We start from the raw sequence: 17,044 nt of genomic DNA, 5'->3' as shown, positions 1-17,044 counted from the left end.
GACTTTCCAGGCATATCGTATGTACGTAATAGACTGTGTTGGCAACTACGCAAAAGAGAAAAACTCGGTTGACCACGATTCGCTTGTCTCCTTCTCTAACGTCGTAGACACTCTGTCATTCTTCGCAGTCAGCCGCTGTGGATCCTCAACCTTTTTCATGAATCCCTTCGCCCCGCATCTACGCTCTATTTCAGCCTTTGTCTACTACCCATTTGGCTCGTCTTCTATGAAAATTGAGTATGACAGCACAAATAACCGTCAAGACAATCTCCTGTGCGAGTTTCACAGTGACTCATTCGGCTGCTTCTTTCCCATGTCTTTTGCCTTCTTTTTGAGCCTGCACTTCGACTTCCTTAATGTGCAACATGTTTTGTCAGTGCTCCTAGTAAGACACGGGGCGCAATGTCCTCCTTGTGCATTGACACACAAATGGCCAGCGTGGCCAGCGAGGTGTGGTGCTGTCGACAGTCTATTCAATCGAGACTTATGCAGCAAGAGATATATCTGCAACAATTAAGTTGTGCGCATGCATGTGTCGGCATGAACGGTAACTGCTTACATGCAATATTCCATATATGCATATAATTGTGCACGAATAGTACAGCGGGTGAAACAGCTCTCCACCCGCCGAAGCCGCCGCAGTGCTCAGCACAGCCACGCTGTCCCGCCACTGCCTGCTGCATACACATATCACGTACGGAGTACTCCATACAAAGTTGGGCTTTCCGGATCCCATCCACTTCACCGTCTTCCGTTACCTTTTTTCTACCGCCTTCCCTTTTCGCCCTGTTCCTCTGACTTGTCCGACCTGCTCTTCGACTCTCCTACTGCTTTCTCCTGCCGATCTTTGTACCGATTTCCTACCGATCCGAACGGCCTCAAAGTAGCCATGTATCGGGCAGCGCCATCGACTGGTGCTGGCGAGTCCATCCGCCAAAAGGCAATGGACGTCAACCGGTCTCTGCGGAACATTAAGAATGTATGGGCCCAAAGGTGACGTGCCAGTGCCAGACGACCAGATCCACTGACATGTGTTTCAGGAACTCGAGACCCTGCTCGAGAAGGGTGCCATCACTGACGACGCCTTTACCAACATCCACGGCATGCTTCCACAGGAATGGAGTCTGCGTGACGGACCGCCAGCGAGTGCAGCAGCAGCAACTTCAGCAGCACGTGCCATGTCCCCAGCTGCTGCTCCTGTCGCTGTTGCCACGCCTCCGCTGCCTGCCCGCCGCACGCCCCAGCCAGCGCCCATCGAGCCGGAACCCGCTCCGATCCCAGATCCGGCCTCTGATACCGATGCTGACGGCCGCACAGCCATAGGCTATGCCACAGCCAAGTACCGCTACGATGCACCCAACGAGGGCGACCTCGGCTTCGAGCGGGGCGAGGCCGTGGCCGTGTACAGCCAGGTCAACGCGGACTGGTGGTTGGGCCGCAACCTGCGTTCCGGTCAGGTGGGCATCTTCCCGCGACAGTACGTCAAGCCGGATGCGGCACTGGCCGACCTTGAGCGCGCCGGCCGGGTGCCGTCAGCAGAAGAGGCAGAGGCCACAGCTCGCAACGGCGGGCCGCCCGACTACTACAGCCAGCAGAACCAGAACCAGAACCAGAACCAGTACCAGCAGCCGTACTTTGCCGAGAAGACCACCCAGCAGCAGTCTTACGGCCAGCCGCAGCAGTACGGACAACAGCCGTATGGCCAGCAGCCATATGGCCAGCCTTCGTATGCTCAGCAGCCTTCGTATGGTCAACCGCAGTATGGCCAGCAGTCCTACGGCCAGCCTTCGTATAGCCAGCCGCAGTACGAGCAGCACAACCAGCCCAGCCAGCCCAACCAGCCCATGCCGGCCAACGGCGAGGGCAGTGCTGCACCTCCCGAGGACGACAAGATGAAGAAGACGGGCAAGAAGATCGGTGGCAAGCTGGGAAATGCCTTTGTGACGGGCGTGGGCTTTGCTGCGGGTGCCGAGTTGGTCAGCGCGATTCTGTAGAGTGTCCAAATTGGATACGATATCCTACCTTTTGGATGCAATATTTTAGGAAAGCCTTACTGCCGCGTTTCTCCTTCTCCTTCACGCCTTCTTGCAGAAGGCAAGGAAGGCCAAAATTGATACACTTCCGAAGATCGTGCCCCTTAAAGTTACTGTGTCCCGTCAAACCAAACAGGAACTGTAGCTGTTATGATCTGCTCGTATCATGCCTGTATCAGCACAATCAACCCTCTGGGGACGCCTCTGCCAAGAATTTCGACATCTGCAACACTTTTAATTGTCCTGTTACAGCTTCTGTGAGACAAAGAGGAACTTTTGGTTTTGGGTCTATGAGAAAGCAATGGCGAAAGGCAACAGGATACAAATTACTGGGAAGTCAAGGAAACCACACACTGCTCATCACAAAGGAAAAACACCCAAAGGCAAGAGCAACCGAAACAAGCAAGTAGACATCCACAGAAACACACACATAAATCTTACACCTTCCCTCCGTGTCTGCTCACAATCACAAAGTCATCGTCAGGACAGTCCTCGCATTTATGGCAGCACTTCATGGCTGCCTTCTCGGTCCGCCGTCCACTCTTCTTCTTGCGGTTGGCGTCTTCTTTCGTCCAGCCGTCACAGTCAGAGCCAGATTCGCAGCTCGAATCACTTCCAGAGTCGACAGCAACGATCGCCGGAGCCGAAACTGTTCCAGAAAGTGCAGCCTCAGAGTCTGATTCGACGTTTGAGCCCGTGACCGATCTGCCCTGCGACGATGCGTCTGAGTCGTCTTCCGAAACGGAGTCAGAATGGGTATCGTCCCACAGGTGTCGACGCCTCTTAGCACTGTCCCCAGCCTTTTTGGAGTGCCGGTCTCCGTGCTTGGTCGAGCTTTCTTGGTCCTTGCTTTTATTCTTGCTCTCATTCTCACTAGTGCTCGTTTTGGCCTTGCATTTGCAGGTCTTGCAGCCTTTTTCGCACTTGGGCTTGCTCTTGCCTGAGTTCTTTGAGCGGACACAATCAACGTGCTCTTCCTCACTCTCACTTGTGCTGTCACTGTTGCTGTTGCTGTCGCTATCGCTGTTGCGGGTTGCGCGACCACTGCTGCTGCTGTCGCTGCCACTATACGATGAGATGGTCCGTACGCCGCTTGGGGACATGGGGGGCTGCCGCAACCCCCAAGGACCCTGCCGCGAATCCGATGCCATGTCAGGGACCCATCGCGACTGCGAGTCCTGCCCATGCACGATACCGCGTGGTTGGTCTGGCGTTGGGTACGGCTGAGACGGGCGGTACAGGCCCGGACGTGTGCCAGACGTGAGTGCCACGTTCGAAGGATACTCGACTTTTTTGGATGATCCCATGGCCGGCCTGAGAGCACCTCCCGGACTGGGTCTGGGTGTGCTCAACATGGGATAGGCGGGCCGGTACAGCAGCTTCCCAGACAGCATCAGGGCATTGACTATCTGGCCGTAGGTCAGGCTGGACAGTCGTGCCGGTGTGATCCGCTTAGCATTGGAGCCAAGACCCCAGGCGACGACGGAGCAGACTATGAGGGGGATGTTCTCGTCTGGCACCGGGTGTGTATAAGTGAAAGCAGCCTCAGGCGCGATGAGGCGAATCCGCTCGAAGATCTCCTCCGCTGATTCGGTGGTGACGTGACAGGCGCCATGGAAGTACTCGTCCCGCATGTCTGTCATGACAGTCATGGCAGTCGCGCATTGTTGGCCCTGTGAGAAGACAGGAGGGGACGGCGACGACGGCGCCTGAGACAAAGATGGACCAGTCGAGATATGACCGTGAGGATACCAAGGGCGACCTGCAACTGGACCCCCATACAGACCGCTGGAGGTCGGTGGACTAGGTGTGGACAGCCTCGTCGCCGGTGGCTGTAATGGCAGCTGTGGTCTAGCCACCAGCCTTGAAACAGCAATCGAAACCTCCACAATGCGGCCTGCCATGCTGGTGGAGCTCGGGCGTGGAAGCCGCAGAGCACTCTCGGCCTTGTCCATACTGTCAAGCATGATGTTCTTGATACTCCACCCCGATTCGGAAACATCCTTGATGGGTAGGAAGGGAAGCAGAGGCTGGTCTTCAAGAGTGCGCAGCAGCCGCACAAAGTTTGTTTTCATGTCGCCGGCCAGGCCGACCCGTAGCAGCAATCCGACGTAGTACCAGAACTGGAACATCTGTTTGAGGACCACCTCAAGGTCGTTGATGACAGGGTTGTCCATGCTAGTGGTGATAACGGAGCGAAAGGGACAGCGCCACAAGAATTACATAAGATAAACACTCGTGGGATAAGCTTCTAGAATGTGCACTTCGGAGGGAATAGAAGTGAAAGGGAATGGAAAGCCACGGGTAGCCGAAGAGCCTTGAAGTAGACCTTTATACTTCGCCTCTCCATCTGGCTTCTGAAGGCGGATAAACACCTATACATTTTTTTTTAAAAAAAAAAATACAAGAGTCACAAAGATTCTTGCTTGTGTGCTGGTCTACGGAAAAGTGGAAGCTTGGGTGTGCTAAAAGGAGGTAAAGCAAAGTGAGGCGGAAATATGCAGATTGGGATCTAAACTTGCCACGTCGGCTTCCTATTTTGATAGCACAGAGGCAAATATTGCATACGGCGTTTTAAAATGCAAGCTTGAAGGTACCGGAAAGATACAAGCTCTGGATTGGGCTTTATCGGGCGAATATTATATGACAGAAGAGCGGTGAATCCGTATGCCTTGAGACCGGCCCGTATAAGCTGAAAGGTCGATGTGACGACATACATAAGAGGTAGCGTTGCTTCGCCGGGAGGTGTTGAACAATGGAGCCGTAAGTCGATAAAGTTGGTACGCATGCAGTCATGAAATGCATAAATCCTAAATCCAGGGCATCGAATAAAAAAACGTTGAGGAATCTGACATAAGCCGCCAAACGCCTATGTATCGGAGAAATTTCGGTTTAGGTATGGAAGATGAAAAGAAGCCCTGCTCTAGTCTAGGACGGGAAGAGAAGGGCGTGCGTGTAAGCCTGTTCCCTACGTAGCCGAAGAGAAGGAAAAAAGGGAGAACCAGAGAGGAGGGACGGGGCGGGCTGTTAATTCAAGCCAGTTTGGGCTTTCCGGCTTTGTTCGCCTCAGATTGAGCGATTGGATGGACGTGGACAAATCAAAAAGCCGACTGACCCATTACGCCTTGGCCGCCCCAATCACAATTCTGGTCGAGATACATAGTAGCAAGCCCTTTGCCACCTTGAACTGGCTGCTCTCTTCTTGCATTTGCCGGTCCTCGAGAGGCTTTCTCTACGGACAAGCCAAAGCCAAAGAAAGGTCCGTCCGTTGGGGAGCAGCGGGCGGACATTTGAAGTGGCGGCTCTTTTTGTCCATTTGTTCACTTGTTCTCCCGTTCTCTTGTTCTCTTGTTATTTACCGCTGCTCCTCCTGCTGGGTGGCTATGAGGCCTCTGTACCCTGTACGCCGTTCATGTATATGCTGTGTAATGGAGGCCGCCTCGGTCCTCCGTTGTTGTGTTTCGCCGTTATCTTTCCACTTGTGTCTGTGTCTCTTGCCTCTCGCCTCTCGCCCTCCCCCATGCCCCGTTGCGCCCTGTTCTTGTGACTGCACTGATTGCTTGGCTGCTCGCGCCGGCGGCCTCGTTGCGTCAGCCTCCTCGAAGCAGGCCACGCGAGACGGCTGCCCTGGCGTCGTCTTGTAGCCGTCTCCATCTGCGCTTGCAGACAAGCGCAACAGGGCAGCATATCCAGGGCGAGCGTCCCGCATCGGGTCTGCTGTGTATAGTCCTCTCTTTGTCTTCCTGGGCTCGGAAACGCCTCCCAAAGGGCCCAACCAGCTCAGTCTCTGATCGGAACGACTTTCTGGCTCTGCCAACTCCCCATCGACAGGGGCTGTGCCAGAGGGGTCAGAAATTGGCTGAGCGTGCGCAATTTCATGACGAATCTTCTCTGCTCCAGCTGGATATTACAGCTTTGGGCAAGACCCACTCTGCTTTGGGTAGAGTACGAGTATCAGCTGGCACATGGGCCCCCATGCGATCCAAGCTGAACTAGCTCACCCGGCCGGCGGAACGAGACGCTCGCAACGAAGCTGGACCAGCGCGCGATGGCCACTCCGTACGGAGTCGAGCCGGATCACCAGTGGTGCAGTTTTTTGGTAGCGTTCTTTTCGTCTGTGTCATGTGACCGTCGAAGGGTGTTGGAAACAGGCGGTTTCTGCTACGGTGAGGACATAACCCCTGTTGGACCAGACTTGCTGGATATAACGCCCGGTTTTATGCGGTCGATCAGCAGTGACATGTCGGCACGCATGCAGTGGTTTCGCACGGCGAAGCAACAGTGGTGCGAGAAAAATAGCTATCACCGCTCTGAGGCGCAATACGACCTTACCTGGGCATGCCGAATATGGTAGGCGGCTACCGGTAATAGGGACTCCGACACAGGTGGGCCTGTATCAGCAATCTTCAGGCACCCTGACTGCGTGCGCTTTTGGCACTCAGATGGTCAGTAGACGTGGGGGAGGTCAGTCCGGGGAAGCACAGCGTCGTATTCCAGCAACCCAATCCTAGTCGGAATGGGCTGTGATGGAGACACAGCTGTGACCAACGGGCATTGGAGTGATACCAAACAATTCTTGGGTGAGACCCCCGCTCTTTGATGGCTTCTCGCTTCACTCTGCCGGTTCTGGGATGGAGGGTTACAGACAGGTGCCAACGGAATTGTGCCGTCCATCACCATCCACCACAGGATCACTCCGTGCGCTAGTCTGCTTCCTTCAGGCAAAAGGAGGGATACGACGGCAATACGGAGTACGAGTAGGGCTACTGCCGCTGGCCTGCGTCGGGAATAGGGGTCGCGGATGATAGTCCCCGCCTGCTTGGACCGGAATAAGCTGTCTCTTAAACGGAGTACTGCAGACAGACATGCAGTATATTTATTTTGTGCTACCATTGTGGACTGCCGTTGCTGTCCGGCAGCTAAGTCGCAGGCAATGGGGTATATAACGAGACGGAGGAATCGCCCTCTCTGCGAGGCCGAAAAAAGCAAGAAACAAGAGAAAGAAGTCAGCCAACCGGGCAAGACAGGCCAACAGACATAGACAAGCCGCCAACAGAGCCAATAGAACCGGACCAAAGCAAGACAGATGGAAACAGAAGAAAAAGAAAGCAAACATGGGCCAGACAGTAGATGCCCATCCGACCAGTTCCGTGCGACAGAAGCGCGCCCATTTTCCCACACTCCGCCCAGTGCCCATGCGATTACCCAAAGCTTTCCTCCCAACACGATAGTCCCCGTAGACGCCCAAAGATCATTATGTCCGCACGCTCGCGGGAAGGGGTCGTTCACTTTCGCTCGTGCGGTCCGGGCTCGGCCAGCACGCGGATCTTCTCCCAGTCCCGGTCGGGATGCTTCTGGCACAGGTCCTTGTATATGCTGTTGATGTAGGAAGCATGTTGAGGCGTCACCTGGCGGGGGCGACAGGATGCTGCGGCTGTTAGCAGAAGCGACGACGGAAAGCGGAAAGACGGGAGGATCTGGAAGCTCGACGTACCACACAGCTCGTCACACCTGTCCTCGACATTGGTCACGTCAACGGAGCAGCGCTGCTTGCGCATCCGGTACGACCGGCACCATTCGGCAGCAACGTAGCGGACATGGCCGCAGCTGTAGTTTCTCTATACCCATTGCCAGCTGTGTCAGCAACAAGGATCGACGTGGACTGCAGAGAAAGAAGACCGCTGGGCCGGGGGGGGGGAAACACATACCTGAGTCCACTGGCACATGTTGGGCTAGCCGTTTTCTTCTTCTATTTGGCGTTGGGGCGAAAGTGCAGAAGAGGAAGAGGCGGAGATGGAAGATGGGGAAGCTTGCTGTAAGAGAGTCCGGATACGACTGGATGCAGATGAGAGAGAAGGAAAGGAGAAGATCGGAAGAACCACAGATCTGTTTGGTGGTGCAGACCAAGAGGGCTTATATGGTCTGTCGTGTGTCTGTCTTTCTGTTCTGGAACCTAGTTCACACCCCCCTCCCCTCCCTCCGTCTGCTGGCCTGGTCCACAGAAATAGCGTTTTCGTAAGATATATGGTGACGGCCCAACTGAAGGGGTGAGAGGGGTGCCGGGTTGGCTTCTATCCACTGATGTGGGGGGGGTTCTGAAATCTACCAAGCTGGTACTGTACTAATACGACCCGACTAATAATAAACAGGACCCAGCGTAATCTTTCCCGTTCGGCGGCCGTGGTCTCCATTCCTCGGGAGAGCCAGGAGACGGTTAGCAAGGAGGATGGCAGGAATGGAGTGCGGCAGTCAGGCAGGCAGGCATTCAGTCTGGCGAGCACGAGCTTTTTTGGGCTTTGCTGGCTCGTGGCTTCAGCTGCAGGCGTTGTGAGCGGCAGGGATCATAGCAGGAAAAGAGGGGCGGCCAGCAGGGTCGCAACGAGCCAGAATCTACAGAGGTTCTATATATGTACGACGTACGAGTCTCTGTAGTGGTGGTGGTGGACGCGGGCTTGAGGTCCCCCTGGTTGCTACCCTTCTCGGTATGTAAAAGTAGGGCACCGTGCCATGTTGCTCCGGGTGGTGATAGCCCTCTGCAGCCTTTCATCAGCTCCTCCGATCACGTAGATGTACTCCGTACGTATGCAGACATCCCTTCTTCCCCATCTCCTCTCCCCGAGCACTCCTTTTCTCCTTTCTTTTATTTTTTCCCTTTCCGCTGCTCAAGCCCCCCTTCAAACACCCCTTTCCCTGTTCTGTCGCTATTTTTTACTTTTCCACGCTTGCCAGGGACATAACTGATCTGTCATTTCTGCTATGGCAGTAGTGCCTATCCGCACATGGACAATACATAGTACTGCACCTGAAAACGCTCTGGACACGCTCAGCTGAGCGGCCATACATAGCAATACGGAGTAATATGAGAGCTATTAGCTGGGATCCACGCAAAAATCTCGAGCCAATGGTCGCCGAGATTTCATGCCCTCGGATTCTCCCCCTGCTGGCCATCTGGCCTCGTCCCCACCCGCACAATCACGCGCGCCATGGGCAAAGGCCTAAAAACAAGCCAGACGCTCGGTGTCCCACTCGATATGGACTGCTATCCGTACTCCATACAGCCCTGCTGTCCGTTAGGTGAGACTCGTGGCGATCCGTCAAGATGTGCGTCGCCAGAAGCGGCTGAGACCCAGAGATAAGAACGACGAGACATGCAGGCTGCCAGACGAGAGAGGGCTGTCACGGCTGTATGGAGGCAGATCATCGACCATACTCGCTGAAAAGGCCAGAAGAAGGAAGGCCAAGGAGGTCCGTCTACGAGCCCATCAGCCGCTAAGCGGCAAGTCCAACCAGAGTTGGAAGATCGAGCACGATCAGGAAATCAAAATGCAGAACCGTTCGTTCCTCTGGGCCTCCGGAAGGGGAAGCGAAAGAAAGGTCTTGGATCAGCTGGAGCCGCTGCTGGGACCGAGACCACAGGCCAAACATGGAATTGCGGCGATCTGATCCACGTATCAGAGATAAATGGCAGACGGATACGGAGTGCTGATTGACTGATCAGTGGATGGGTTGATCTGATGATTATCACTGTCAATTAAATTCATTATTGCGGGGATGAAAATAAACAAAATAAAATGACGAAAATAAAATAAACAAAATGAGCGCATGGCAGTCGCAGCATTCCACAACTTTTCGTTCTCTTCCCCCCTCCCCCCTCCTCTTGCCCCTCGATCGGTGGCGGAATAGAGGAGTGGTAACCATCGTAGAGGGATCATGCAAGCACGAGCCGAATGGTCGGTAGCGAGAAACAAAGATGAGAACGGGGATGGAGGGGGGCCCAAAGGCCGACACGTTATTACATAGTACTATGTAGCTAGCTAAGAGGGAAACAGAGAGAAAAGGGAGGAGGGAGTACTCGTAGAGACAAGCTAGACTGGGGGACCCTAGTATGTAGGCAAAAGCTGTGCCAACAGCAGCGGACAGAAGCGGAAGGCTATAAGGGAGGCTAGCTTCCGGGTCGTTTAGCTAAATTGGTGGCTGTTTAGCGCATGTGTAATCCGCTCGATAGAGTGCTCGCGGGAGGCCGTTTCGTGGAAATTGAGCTCGTATCTTATGTACCAAGTATGTATCTTATCTTCAGATAGCCCCTGTCGGAGGCTTGCACGAATCTTAGCCTGGTCGATGCCGTTGCTTCTTCCTGCTGGAACTGAAACGACTGACTCGGGGGACCAGGCCAGCCGAAAGGGAGGATGCAGTCGACACGATGGGTCCAGTGTGGCAAAGATCTACGGGCGGCGATGCTTCGGGCATTCCTCGAGCCCAGGAATGGCGCAAGGCATATTTGCTTTTTCTGCTGATGGCGTTTCGCCCCAACGATCCCATCGACGACGTGACGATGGCATTGCGTGGCCGCTTGGAGCAGAAGAGTACAACAGAGTACGAGTAGAAAAAACAGGTAAAAAAAACATACCCCCTCCCCCCCGGTCCTGTCGTTCTGGACCGACCACTCTCTCGGGATGTCCGTGCGGTTGCTTCGGCGAGCCCAATGTAACCCAGCGCTGACCGAGAGGGCCACGATGCGACGCCGGACAATTCTTAGGCCCGTGGAGTTAACAGCGGCTGCTCGGATATCATGGCTGGCACGAGGGCGAGCGCACGCTCGACTGAGCAGCAATACCACCTCGTACGGCTCGTACTCGTATGCCAATGCCTCGGATGTGTCTCCTGCCATGGCCAGACCAGGACGGTCTGCTGGACGCATACTCCGTAGTGAGATAGCTCTACGGAGTACGTATCGTGCATATTGGCATCGGTTAGCAGTGGATCCGTGGTATATGGTAGAGCTAGTGGGCTAGGGACCGTGCGATGCGGATGTCCATCGGCTGGGCTGCAAGGAATACGACGTGCTCACCAGCCTCGGTCTGCGCCTGGCCGAGCACAAATCGTTGACGCCTTGCGACTCGATGAAGCCCAAAGTGCTGAGCCCACAGGCGCATGGGAGTAGTGCGGACTAACTACATCGTCTTAGCATCTTGGCCGCTGCTCCCGACCGATGAAGAAAGCGGTGAGGCCTGAGCAGTCTGCCGGCCGTCATCTGCTTGTCTTGACCGGTCGCCAGGACGAAAAAGCCAGAGTACGGAGTAGAGCACAAGCCAGTCAATTTCATCGCCATCCTCTCTAGTCCTTCGTGCCCATTATGCCCCATTTCGCTTCGTGAACATTCATGTGCCGTAGACCTTTGCCCTAACGCCGTGGCTCTTGGTAGATACTATAAACAGTGCAACCAAACAAAATGCAGAAAACAAAGAGCAGAGCAAGACAAGCCGCTTTCCCAGCCCTCTGAACCATTACAACACCGCCCCCTATTCGTTGCGCCGGCCGACCTGTAGAAAGTAGGCCGTGGAGAAGACGGCGAGCACGCACAGGCTGCCGTCTGCATCCTTGCCCGGCGTCCTGCCGTCTCCGTCTCCGTCCACCGCACCGGCCAGGAAGAAGACCCGCTCCTCAACAACCTGATTGTCCTGCATGCCGCGAGACACGCGCGTCATGACGATCCGGTGGTGGATTGACGTGGTGGCCGCGACGTGGCGATGGCGACAGATGCCGCGCTGAACGATCCTGAGGCTGGCCGTCGGCAAGATCCGGCCGTCGTAGTGGTCCGGCTGCAGGTGGTCGCGGACCTCGGGTGCGGCTAGGCAATTCTGAACCTTGGTCGCCGACACGACCGAGCAGGACACCGTCCAGCTGGACCAGTGGTCGCTGAGGATGATGGTAAGCCGTGGGATCTCGAGCTTCTCGCCCGGCTCCAGCTGGCCCGAGAGGACCGTCGAGGGCGAGGTGCCGGCCACAGAGGCTGACAGCCGGCGACCCACGACGTTGGGGATCATGACACGGCTGGCGAGGCCGTGCGGAAAAAGAGGGGATGTCGTGCTGGCGAAGGCGGACGTTGGTGAAGAGGAAGGTGAGGCAGACGACAAGAAGGACGAAATAGACGGGGGAGCTGCACCGTCGCTGCTGATGGTGCAGTGGATCTCACGCAGGTCCAGTGCGTGTTGTGCACCCGGCTGCTGCTGCTGGACGAGGATGCAGATGGCCAGGGTGATGGACCGACCAGTGATCTCCTCGTCGTACTCGTTTGGCAGGGTCGAGGCCGACGGCGACAGCGACGCACCCGCCATCTTCTGCATAGCCTGCAGGGCCATCCGCGTGAGCGCCTCGTCTCCGCTGCCCGTGACACCGCTGTGAGGAACGATGCTGCGGAGTGTCTCGATGAGCGAGCTGTTGCTGCTGCTGCTGCTGCCAACAGCCGCAGCCAGCTCCTCGTTGAGCCGGAGGGCTTCTGCTGCACTGACGAGAACGTATGTGCGCTCCTGTCTCTCCTGATGGCCGTCTTCGGCCGCCGTGGAGCATTTATAGCTGGCCGTCGCGCTCTTCTGCAGCCAGCCGGTGCCGTCTTTCTTGGACGGCAGCAGCAGGAAGCCGGGGATGTTTCCACGCACCGGCGGCTGCAACGGCTCAAAAGGCGGATGGACCGTGCCTACACGCACGATGTGCACCTGAGGCATGTCATCGAGCGCAACCTCGCCGCCGAGGACCTGCGGTGGCAGGGCCGAGCGCACAAAGACGCCTTCAGAGTATTGCAGCCGCGACTGAGGCTGATGTGGCTGAGAGCCTTGTGGCTGTGTCACCGGTGCCGCCAACTCGTATTGCTCCTGCTCCTCCGGCTGCTCTTGTTCCTCGCGCAAACGCTTCTGCTCCTCCTGGTGCCGCTGCACCTGTTGTAGACGCTTCTGCTGCTGCTGCAGCTGCTGCCGCTGGCGGTACCGCTGCTGATGCATGCGATGTCGCTGCTGCTGGTACTGCTTCCGTGATGTCCGCTGAAACGTCTCCATTTGGAAGCCGTACGACGACCGGCCCGGATGCGGCTTGAGGCGTGGCTCGTGGTCCGGCAGCAGAAACCGCTTGGCCTCTCCGCCGTCCTGCTCGAGCGCCCTGATGCCAGCCGGTACCGTCATCAGGTTGACCGACCCGCGGCGATCCAGCGGAACGATCTCGAGCGCGGCCTCAGACTGGTACACGTCGTGATGATTAAGCCGTTGGGACGACTGAGCCCAGCCAGAGCCAGAGCCAGAGCCAGGTTCTGGGCTCCGCGAGGGCACCACGAGCGGAAACACGACATTGACCGGCCGCGCCACCTGTGACGAGCGGCCCAGCGACTGGACCGGACCAACCTGGTTGGACGGCTGTAGCGTCAGAAAGCGCGGAGTGTCCGCCAGGATGGACCCGTGGTTGGTGATGGGTGGCAGCACCAACGACTCGTCGTCCGACGGCGGCTGCTGTGCCTGTAATTGAGACGCTGACGGCAGCGGCACCACCGACCGTAGTCTCGGCTGAACGGCAGAGAGGGGCGGAAGAGCCTGGACAGCACGGGACGTAGGAGGCGACTGCATTGTAGCACCGCCGTATCCCATGGCCGTTTGGGCGCGCGAAAACGCAGCCGATGGCTGTGGTGGTGAAGCGCGGAAGACGGCGTGGTTCCCGACCAGCCTAGGCCGTGAAGACGACGAAGAAGACGCTACCATGGCGGTCGCGTTGGCCTGCAGCGCAGCCGGTGAGATGTCAAAAGTCTCAAAGACGTTGCGGCGCGAAAACGTCATGGATGTGCCGTCGGCCTTGTCGATGGTGTACGACACATTGGACAGCATCTCGGCCTTGGCCGCGGCTGCCTTGGCTGCAGCGACAGACGAAGCCGTCTTGCGATGGGCGGCCGTCTTCTTGAACTGCATCCGGCTGCTGCTCTGTGCCGACGAAAGCGACGACCGGAGCCGCCCGCCGCTTCTTGTGGGCGAGTGCTGCGACCCGAACGAGCAGTTGTCGTGACCGTGGTCGTGGTGGCAGTCGGTGTTAGCGCTGCTGCTGCTGCTGCTGCTTCTGCTAATGGTATGTTCGATTGCCGGTCCGGTCATCACCACAAACTTGGGTTGGCCAGAGTTGGCCACCGATCGCTGGGCTGCGGCCGTGTGGGCGGCAATGGACTCGGGCGTGTGGCCAGACGACCGGGACGACGAGCTGCTGCTTGTTGTGGCCGTTTGCGATGAATTGGAGCCGGCTCGCCGTTCACTTGCAGCACCTCTTCCACGGCCAGTGCTTCGGCCGGCACCCGACGACTCGTCGCTACCACCGGCTAGCCGCCGCTCTCTGTTCTCGTGGCGGAAACCGGAAAAGGCCACGGGCGTCCGCACGGCCGTAGACAGCGGTGCCGGTGGCTCCTTGAGCATGTTGATCTGCGGCAGCCGCAAAACATCAGAGGCTCCACTGTTTGCTTGTGGTGACGGGTGCGTCTCGAACGGGTGATGTTGCTGCTGTGGCCGATACATTGAAGGCAGGCGGCTGTTCGTCTGGCTGGTCATCGAGGCTTGGCCAGGTGGCTCAGTGGCGTGCGAATTGAACAGCTCCCGGAGAGTCGGCTGCATCGCTTGGATGGGCTGCAAGGCAAAGTCTGCTCAGCTCAAACGTCCGGGAGAATGGGCAGGAAGACATGCACAAACACTTACAGGCTGGGAAGAAAAGAAAAGGAGAATGGAAAACACGAGACGCTGTCGTGGCTGGCGGAAGACGAACGGGCAAATCGACAAATTTGCTAGCAGACACTTTGAGAAGCAAAACAAGGATGAAGAGAAGTGGTCCGGCGGTGGGGAAAAAGCAGCGGTCTTATACCAGCAGCCGGCCCGACTGACGATCCAATGTACAGGAGGACAAGACCAGGCAGGCGCCAGTTGGGCGCCTCAAAGGGTAAGGAGCAAAAAGGCAGACAAGTGGCCAAGAGGCAAAAGGAAATGATGGCTTGACACTCCGTGCAAGTGCAGAGCGAACGGACGTCTGAAGACCTGCCCAGGAGGCTGAGGCGGACAAGGAGCACTGACCAGGGGGGGTACGTGTGAGCGAGGGGCGCGTGTAATGCAAGAGGGAGCACGGCCATGTAAGATGCGATTCGATGTGACCATCGATCGCATCTGCTCTCAGTCGTGGTGGTGGGTACATGCTACTCCGTAGGGCGTGTGAATCCTAGCAGCAGTCGGCTTCCCAAAGCGGAAAGGTCTCTCTTTGGTCGTCTAGCCCTCAGCGACAGCGAGTAGCCCTGTGGAAAGTGGCCCTGACTGCCAGCAGTGCTGCCTTATCTGCTCTGCTCTGCTTTCTTTCGTTTATTTTTCGCTTCTCGTCCTCTCACGTCTGCCGCTCGCCGGTCACCTGTCTTGCCTCGGCCGCATTGCATGCTCGTCTGGCCCAACTGGCCTTCTCGACCGTCGCCCGTGACCGTGGCAGGCTTTGGTAGGCCTCGATTAAATTAGAAAAACAAACCAGACCGGGACCACATCATCCCGCTAACGCATCTGCTGCAGGTATACTCGTAGAGGAAGACGCGGTGAGGCTCCTAACATAGCTCATCCCCGTCCGTGTTGCCCAGATGACCCATCCTGCTTCTCCATTATTGCTTGCTTTTGGGCGACCTCGCTTTGAAGACGCCACTGGCCTAGGTCGTTTCTCCGCAGCCAGCAGGGGTGTATAAGGATATATGACATTGCGACAGAACAGATGAACAGAAAAAAAAAAAAATGAAAATGAAAATGAAAATGAAAAAAGACAGAAAAGTGGAGGCATGTGCCGAGACAGAGTTTACGAATGGTGAACGGCTCTTTTGAGTATGCAAATGCGAGAGGCTTGCGGCCCATCTGCTGATACGAAACCACACCAGACTAGTCGTAGAAGGATAACGGAATAAGAATAAAGATGGGGAACGGGGAGCGCTTACCAAAAATGGCAAGAGAAGAGGGGGAGCAGCTGCGAATAAGGGGCTGACCCCTTACCTGCAGCGACCACCAAAGCCTTGCCAGCTGCCGGCCACTCCTCTTGTCCAAAGAGGCCTCGCCGAGAACAGTCACTGCGGGGAAAGGGAAAGAGGCAAGACAAGACATGGGAGGAAGCAGCGGACGAGAAGAGAGGAGTGGAAAGAGGAAGGAGGAGATAAAGGCTAAGCGGAAGCCAAAACGGCAAGTGCCATAGGCTGGAGGGAGCTATTTCGGGACAAGATCCATGTACTCTGTTCTGGGAACTCCCTTGAGACTGTCCTTTCCTTGAAAAGAGTGCACACACACGATTGTGCCAGTCGAGAGGCCAGACAGACAGGTATGCCACTGTGCTCCGGTCTGCATGTATCTCTGCCTGCGCTCTCAGCTTCGAGACGAAAAGCGGGCCTGCTTCTGTTTGCTCGAAGCACCACCATCGGACCCGGGCCCAGTGATAAGATGGAAGACCATGGCTCGTGCCCTCTCGACTGTCATATCTCATATTCGGTCGTTTTGAGCCTTCCGGTGCGTCTCTGATTGGACCTGTCAAGCCGCGTGGCGCATGGACTCCGGCCCTGCCGTGGAGAAGCACCGGGAAGGAGGGGGAACGAAAGACAGGCCGGGGCAATGTTTACACGACGGAGTACGGAAGTGCGCACCCACCAGCTGGCGGCTTATATGCTGGCGGCGATAGGCTGCTGCTGTAAGATACGATCATCCGCCATCTCACATCGATCTGCCGATAGCACAGTTAGACGTTCATACACTGTGCCCTGGACGGCAGCCCATCAGAGTACCGTGTATTACTGTGCCGTCCACTGTGACAATGTCACTGCTGCTTGACCGCCACGGCGAAGAAGAACATCACGGTCTGGAAGGATGCAAGAGGCTTCTCGCAGATGAAACACGACATGCGCATATGCACAACACACGCCCAAGGAGGACAGCTGAGGTACGCGGCCATAGCATCTTACATGGCAGAAATTCATCACCGCAGATGCAGTCTCAGCGCATCCTTAATATAGCGTCGAGTCCGGGACTGCAACGAGGGCTCAGAGCTTATCATTGTATATTCAGGCATGTCAATCCCTGCCTGTCTCACTTGACACAATGCTGCAGATCATTTCTCTCTGGGAAAGGACCCAAATGAGGAAGGCAATAAATGACGGAGTTAGGCGGAGAGAAGATGGCGAAAAGAAAGAAGCAAATTGGTAGGGGCGAAGGAAAAGG

At 56.3% G+C, this 17,044-nt stretch overlaps 5 protein-coding genes across 5 annotated transcripts; 1 reads left to right on the top strand and 4 right to left on the bottom strand.

Annotated features, from left to right (window-relative positions):
- Nucleotides 1-889: 889 nt before the first annotated feature.
- CMQ_8294 (sh3 domain containing protein) lies at nucleotides 890-1,994 on the top strand (the record flags this gene model as incomplete). Its single annotated transcript, XM_014315835.1, has 2 exons — nucleotides 890-979; nucleotides 1,041-1,994. The coding sequence occupies 2 exons, from the start codon at nucleotides 890-892 to the stop codon at nucleotides 1,992-1,994; spliced, it is 1,044 nt and encodes a 347-aa protein (XP_014171310.1).
- A 476-nt stretch (nucleotides 1,995-2,470) lies between these two features.
- Nucleotides 2,471-4,210, bottom strand: CMQ_8200 (uncharacterized protein; the record flags this gene model as incomplete). The annotated part of the gene is made up of 1 exon (XM_014315741.1): nucleotides 2,471-4,210. The coding sequence occupies one exon, from the start codon at nucleotides 4,208-4,210 to the stop codon at nucleotides 2,471-2,473; it is 1,740 nt and encodes a 579-aa protein (XP_014171216.1).
- Nucleotides 4,211-5,388: 1,178 nt separating this feature from the next.
- Nucleotides 5,389-5,742, bottom strand: CMQ_8266 (uncharacterized protein; the record flags this gene model as incomplete). The annotated part of the gene is made up of 1 exon (XM_014315807.1): nucleotides 5,389-5,742. One exon carries the CDS (start codon nucleotides 5,740-5,742, stop codon nucleotides 5,389-5,391), a length of 354 nt encoding a protein of 117 aa, XP_014171282.1.
- Nucleotides 5,743-7,318: 1,576 nt separating this feature from the next.
- Nucleotides 7,319-7,759, bottom strand: CMQ_8089 (uncharacterized protein; the record flags this gene model as incomplete). Its single annotated transcript, XM_014315630.1, has 3 exons — nucleotides 7,319-7,461; nucleotides 7,528-7,651; nucleotides 7,742-7,759. 3 exons carry the CDS (start codon nucleotides 7,757-7,759, stop codon nucleotides 7,319-7,321), a joined length of 285 nt encoding a protein of 94 aa, XP_014171105.1.
- A 3,573-nt stretch (nucleotides 7,760-11,332) lies between these two features.
- CMQ_8271 (uncharacterized protein) lies at nucleotides 11,333-14,443 on the bottom strand (the record flags this gene model as incomplete). The annotated part of the gene is made up of 2 exons (XM_014315812.1): nucleotides 11,333-13,822; nucleotides 13,940-14,443. The coding sequence occupies 2 exons, from the start codon at nucleotides 14,441-14,443 to the stop codon at nucleotides 11,333-11,335; spliced, it is 2,994 nt and encodes a 997-aa protein (XP_014171287.1).
- Between the last annotated feature and the right edge of the window lie 2,601 nt (nucleotides 14,444-17,044).

The sequence above is a fragment of the Grosmannia clavigera genome (assembly GCF_000143105.1).
Source record: "Grosmannia clavigera kw1407 unplaced genomic scaffold GCSC_161, whole genome shotgun sequence".
NCBI classification, from domain to species: Eukaryota; Fungi; Ascomycota; class Sordariomycetes; order Ophiostomatales; family Ophiostomataceae; genus Leptographium; species Leptographium clavigerum.
Note: the sequence above shows the minus strand (reverse complement) of the source record. Positions and strands in the feature narration are given on the sequence as shown.